Consider the following 6,392-nt stretch of genomic DNA (forward strand, 5'->3'; position numbering starts at 1 on the left):
ATGAATGTGAAAACATCCTTCTACAGTCAAACTCTGCACAGACAGCATTCAAACATCACACTGTAGGAACAGGAACAAACACTGATTCCTGACTGGAGGGGAGCTTTAAACACTACTTTTGGTCAATCTATAGAACTAGAATAGGTATAGTTAGATTCCTCTTATCACTTAGTCTTATCAGTCTGAAATGTGTTGACGTCACTAGCACAAATCCACCACCCACCAACTCTTTTTTATCACTGCTTATCTGGATCAGTGTTGCCATGGTAACAGGGTGAGCCGAGCAGCCTGGATGTCCCATCACCCACTTGAGTCTATCAACACTGCCTCCCGTCCAGAGTCCGTGTCTGCTCCTCAGTGTGCTCCATTTCTAATAATTATTTGGTTTTATCATTCAGCAACAGTTCCCATGATTCCCCAGGCACAGTGCCAAAGCTTCATGGGACATGTAGTTGCCAAAGAAGTAATATTTATATATCTTTCTATCTTTAATATGTTGTATAACAGAAGAGTCAGAAAACTCAATCAAATCAGAGCCCAACACCAAAGATGGCGGGGTGGACCTCTTTGCTCAGGATGTGGAGGCCATCCAGATCAACGCTGACTTGTACCCAGAAGGTGACGGCACTTTAACTCAGGACACCTGTCTTATCGGTGAGGATGGCGGTGTCGGAGTTCCGCAGCAGGGACCCCAGCCCCTCCGCCAGCCCAGGAAGAGGCGGCTGCGTGGGGGTGACCCCTGGCGACTCCGTCTCGACTACCTGGTGGCCTACGGGCCCCAGGGCCGGGGGACGTTCTGCATGGTGTGTTCTCAGGTGCTGCACGAATCCAAGGTCAGCAGCTTCCGACGCCACATCCAGGAATGTCACCCCGAGACCACAACACTGAGCCGACAAGAAAGGGAAGCCATGGCAGCCGCCTGGACCAAAGATTATTCTAGTGAAGGCACACACATTCAAGATGGTGAGATGCTTTTAGCCGCAGTGACTGTAATACTGTAAATACTTCTCAAATAGTGGTGTTTATTAAAGCTGCAGTAGGTCATTTTTATACAAATGTTTTGAGACAGGCCTTCATTCCTTATTTTCCCTGTTTCACCTGTATGTATTATCCCTGACCTCTGAATTGCTGCTTTCTTTAATTTGCTGTAATGCAAACTCACTATTTCCATGTGTATTTATTGTCTTGATGAATTCAGTATATTATCAGTTTCCATCAGCAACAACACAGCCTATTCAGTAGAACTTTCTAAATAGCTTCTACTGGCGTTAGCTTGTGTCACTGAAGCCACCAGACTTCATTGACAAAAACAGTAACATCGTAACACTTCAGCAACATTCAAACTCAACAGACAATCGCCAACTCTGGTTTGGTCAAAAGAAACCCTTAATTCAATGTTAGTGTTAATAATTGTTAATAATTGATGTGAACATATCAGCTCTTTCCCTCTCTAATATTTTCACCCTTAACTTTGTGAATAAAGGGTTTAAATCGTTGGAATGGTGGAAAGACAAACCAAGGTTTTGATGTGTTTTATTTTGTTTCTGTCAATTGTGAATGAAGTGTCATGATCTTACAAGTTTAAATGACTATTTTTGTAAATGGAGTCTGGTGGCTTTAAATACAGCAATATAACGGCTGTTTCTGGTTAAACAAAAACGATCTTATTCCTTCACAAAAAGCTCTATCACTGTAGGGATCCTTTCCACAATGCTGCCAGACACTGAGAATAACAATCTGAGTCTGTCAGTAGAGAAAACAAAGTGGCTGTAAATTGACATGGATTATACTGCAGACAGTTTTGTGGTGCAGCTCTCACTCAATACTGGACCCGTTTCAAAAGTTGTCTGCCCCATGAGTCACTCAGACAACAGGAAAAACAGGAAAATTAAAGTTAAAATACTTTAAGATACCCTCCCTCTCATTCACTTGTTGTTTTAGCAGAAATAAACTCGAGCGGAGAGGATGTGCTAAACACCACAGGAGAGACGAAAGAGGACGCCTCCCCCGATGTCAGATCACCCAGCAAAATGGTGAAGAAGGAAGAGGGCGTGAGCGGGAGCAAGGGTAAAGCAAGGGAAGGCGCCGCTGCAGCCACGCCCTCTCGTCACGGCCATTACCCCGGGAAGGACCAGAGGAGGAACTACCAGGTGCGCTGGCGGATGGAGTACCTGATGGATTACGACTGCCGCAGACACGGGCTAATCTGCATGGTGTGCGGAGCCACCCTGGCCACGCTGAAGGTCAGCACCATCAAGAGGCACATCCAGCAGGTACACCCACACTCTCTGGACTACAGTGCGGAGGAGAAGCAGCAGGCCCTGCTGAGCTACAACCAGACCGCGCTGCACTTCATCCACTCCGATGACTGCTTCTCCTCCCAGGACCACGGACACACCGAGCTGGCTCCAGCTGCAGCTCCAGCACACTTTGGCACTTAGAAAGGGCTTCCGTCCGTTGCTCCTCACACGGCCCCTGTTCAGAAACAGCCCTCCGCCCGCTTTCTTAAAGGGAAATTCAAGTAGGTATCAAACAAAGTCCCTTGTCCCCTCTGACCTTATTCTTGCTAGAGTGGAAATTTCTCAAATCTCTACAATACAGGTGCTGAGTAAAATGTTATTTCGAGCTGTTGTCGTAATTAGGGCTGCACATTTCATCTAAATATTATCAAAATCGCAATATGGCCAAGTGCAATATCCAAAAAGCAGAAACTGTGGCAAACAGGATTATAATGAAGTACTGCAGAGATGTCCTGCAGAGATGTCCTTTCGTACATACCTCAACAGATGTCACATCATCATGGTTTGAATACTTTTTTCAGTGAAATTAAAATTATGTTTCAAAAATGTTCACTCGTGAATTGCAATATTGTTTAAAATTATCCCAATATGATTTTGTTTACCATGTCGTGTGCAGCCCTAGTCATAATGGACAAAAAGAATGAGACCCATTTTACAAATACTGGAATTTCCCCTTTAAATCTGGATCTGAGAGTACTGCTGTGGCAGGAAGCAGAGTAAATGTCATAGCCTAAAAAATGAAAGTCCAGCCACTCATTTGAAAGTAAAGCCTCATCTGCACTGGGTCTGTGTCACCTGAGGACCTGGTGAGATTCAGGAAATGCGTTCACGTTTATAGGGATGCACAAAATCTGCATTTTGCTTAGATTTACTAAAAAAAAAAATTTTATTAGGGCTAAATCAAATCAGCATTGTGATAGTGACATTTGGCTAGTGCTAGCATGTTCACGGCTAGCTAGCATGTTAGCAGATAATCCACCAGGTACAGTAGCTCGCCATCTAGCCTCGCAAGTATTGGCTCGCTGAGGCCTCATTAATCTGCATGGTGCTTTTGTGTAGAGTTCAACTGTGCTGGACTTTAACAATCGAATTTATGCTATAGAGCAACAGCAAACTGTGACTCAAGTGTTTACTTATTGTCTAGTTAGCAAGCTCGCTAATTGGCAGTTATCAAGCCAGCTAGCTTGATAAACTAGCATGTTCCCAGCTACCTGATAAGTTAGCTTGCCAGAGAGAACAACGAGAACTAGCCCTGCAAGAAGTCACTACAACGTCACCAAGCTTTTAGTGTTACCTATTTAGCAAAGACACAAATTAATTTTGAATTCGCACTTTCTATCGTGCCATGTTGAACCACCATGTTTCTACAGAATGGACAACCCAAACACTGGCTGCAGATAGGGCCTTTTAACATTTTTCATACACACCCATGCTCAGAAGGTGAGTGGTATTCAGTTAGTTTCACCACTAGATGCCACTAAATCCTATGCACTGGTCCTTTAACTCTCAGGTCCAGGAGGGGGCCCAGGGCTTGTTTCTGGTCGGGGCCAGAGTCTTACGCTCTCAGGAAGTTAGAAACAGAGTCTTCGGCGAGGCCGAGGTGAGTTAGTTTTATGATAATGTGTCTGAAGACAATGCAGCACTTTGTCCCCAAAAATGTACTAAACCCCAGCGTTCCTTCTGTACAGCCAATTGAATGAGACTGTGTTTGATGTTATTGCTGAAGACAATGAATGCCAGCGTGCAGTCTATTTAATTCTTTGTTTACAGTGGAGGAGAAGGACGCCATCCTCTCTCTCATCCATTATAATGAGATATGTTATCTCTCTGTCAGTTTCCATCGTTACTACACCGGCCTGCATCCTTTTCATCCTCTACAACTCATTTTAGGTAAAACTGCACAAAAAGAATATGTAAATATATGAAAAAAAAGAATTATTTTTCCTTTATACAAGCACTTTTATGCACCCTGGTTTCTACAAAATGTGTTTGTAATTATGTCCAGTTTTTCTACTTCAGAGAAGATTTCAGCAATGATGATCTTACACGGCTGGAGAGCGGCTTGTTGGACGTTTGCTTTGAGAAGTTTGCTCCAGTCTCGGTACTGTTTCATTTCTCCATTCACTGTACAGAGTGTGTGCAACAAAAGAAGTTGAAGAAAAACTTGCAGCTGTCTAAGAAAGAAAAGTCTGCCATAAAATGTCACTTCTTCACCGGGAAAATGTAACTCAGGGATTCTGTTTTCATCAGCAACCATTTCATCAGTGATCTTGGCTGTTGACATTTGAAGATACTGGATACGTGTCAGCTGTGGTTGTATAGGTGATGCTATAAATACGACAGAGTATTAGGGCCACTGTTGAAGCAAAAACAAACAAAAAACTTTTTTGAGATTTTGTTCAAATATTTTGTAAATTATAATATTACAATTAGGTTGTAATTTTCAGGTGTAGCCATAATATATGTAAAAAGTCAGTATTTCAGTGTTGATTCTCAAATAAAGTTGTGATTTGGAAAAAAAGCTAATATTTTGAGAAAAAAAGTAATATATGAAGGAAATGGTCATGCTAGAGTGCAAGTGGAATTTTGAGGAAAAAGATCAATACGAGAAAAAGTGGAATACAAAATACGGAATTAACATATTTATATTTAATTTATTATTTTGACATAAAGTTGTCATTTTAGAGGAAAGAAGAAAAACTAAAACATGCACATATAATTTTATCGACGGAATCCACTTTTTAGGTGGTAACGGCTACAGTGCATGCCGCAAAAAATTCCAAAAACAAAACCCCAGTGTCCCTATTACTCTGTTGTACATTGACAGAATTTGCTCAGTTGAAGCTTTTGATACTGATGTAACAGTGAAGGACAAGCAGCACTGTGACAGCACAGAAACGGTGTCATATTCCCACTTTATTGGTTCACTTCGGCTAAGAATAGGCCCCCACATCGCTCTAGAAGAGTTCTGACATAGCACTTAATTATTTAAAATGAAGTAAGTTACAGTGAAACGAATGATAAAACATTTGCTTCTGTGTGTGTGTGTGTATGTGTGTGTTTGTACTGTGTATGATGGTGTGGGGAGAGACCTGCTCCTCATTTTTCTTCACTTTCACCTTTCATCTGTACATGGCCAACATGTGACATATGTATTCTCTCCTCCATGATCTTTGAATAAATACTCAACACCATGAAACTGCTGCCATTTATTTAGTCTTTTCTGATTCGGGTTATGTTCCTTAGTTCCAATGCAGGGGGCTGATAATGCTACATTAAAGCTACAGTAGGTAACTTTTATGAAAATATTTGTCATGTTTGCTGAAACTTTCACTTTATCCTGACAGTAGGACGTGAAACAGAATCACCTGTCTTTCCTGGCTCTATTGTAGCTTTAAGATAAGATTCTGATTTTGGAATGATCTCTCACATACAGTAGCTGTGTGTAATGTTCACATGTGTCCATATGCTTTTGGCCATATAGTGAACCCCAAACATGACTCCTCCTCATCACAGGCATCAGAAAAAAAAAGTTGACATATAATTATTTATAATAAATAATAAGATATAAATAAACATAAAACAATATAAATAAAAAAAATAAGATCGGATCCATTCAAGTCAAACAGAGTCAGGGATTTTAGCCAGATCCAATTATGCTAGTAATTCTTATTCAGCTAACAGTCCATTAACTACTAACTACTTAAGTTTGTATTTAAAGATCCTCTCCAGACATGTATGAAGACATACACCAATCAGCCATATCATTCTGAGCACTGACAGGTAAAGTGAATAACAGATTATCTGGTTATCATGGCTCCTGTCAGTGGGTGGGATAAATTAGGCAGCAAGTAAACGTTTTGTCCTCAGAGGCTGATTGGGGTGTTAGAAGCAGGAAAAATGGGCAGGTGAGGATTTGAGAGACTTTGACAAGGGCCACATTGTGATGGCTAAACCACTGGGTCAGAGCATCTCCAAACCTGCAGCTCTTGTGGGGTGTTCCCGGTCTGCAGAGATCAATGGGCGGCCAGAGCTCACTGATACACGTGGGGAGTGAAGGCTGGCCCGTGTGTGTCCAACAGACGAGCTACT

The 6,392-nt window shown here is 41.8% G+C and overlaps 1 protein-coding gene across 1 annotated transcript in view; it reads left to right on the forward strand.

The window, feature by feature from the left end:
- Window positions 1-5,499, forward strand: part of si:dkey-106g10.7 (uncharacterized protein C11orf95 homolog) — a gene marked incomplete in the record, with an annotated part of 10,845 nt that extends 5,346 nt beyond the window's left edge. Inside the window, 2 exon segments of the mRNA XM_035675181.1 lie at window positions 508-963; window positions 1,942-5,499. Coding sequence (XP_035531074.1) covers window positions 508-963; window positions 1,942-2,441 — 956 coding nt within the window.
- Between the last annotated feature and the right edge of the window lie 893 nt (window positions 5,500-6,392).

This window comes from Morone saxatilis, unplaced genomic scaffold (assembly GCF_004916995.1).
Source record: "Morone saxatilis isolate NCDOM2014 unplaced genomic scaffold, NCSU_SB_2.0 Contig4, whole genome shotgun sequence".
In the NCBI taxonomy this organism is placed as follows: Eukaryota; Metazoa; Chordata; class Actinopteri; family Moronidae; genus Morone; species Morone saxatilis.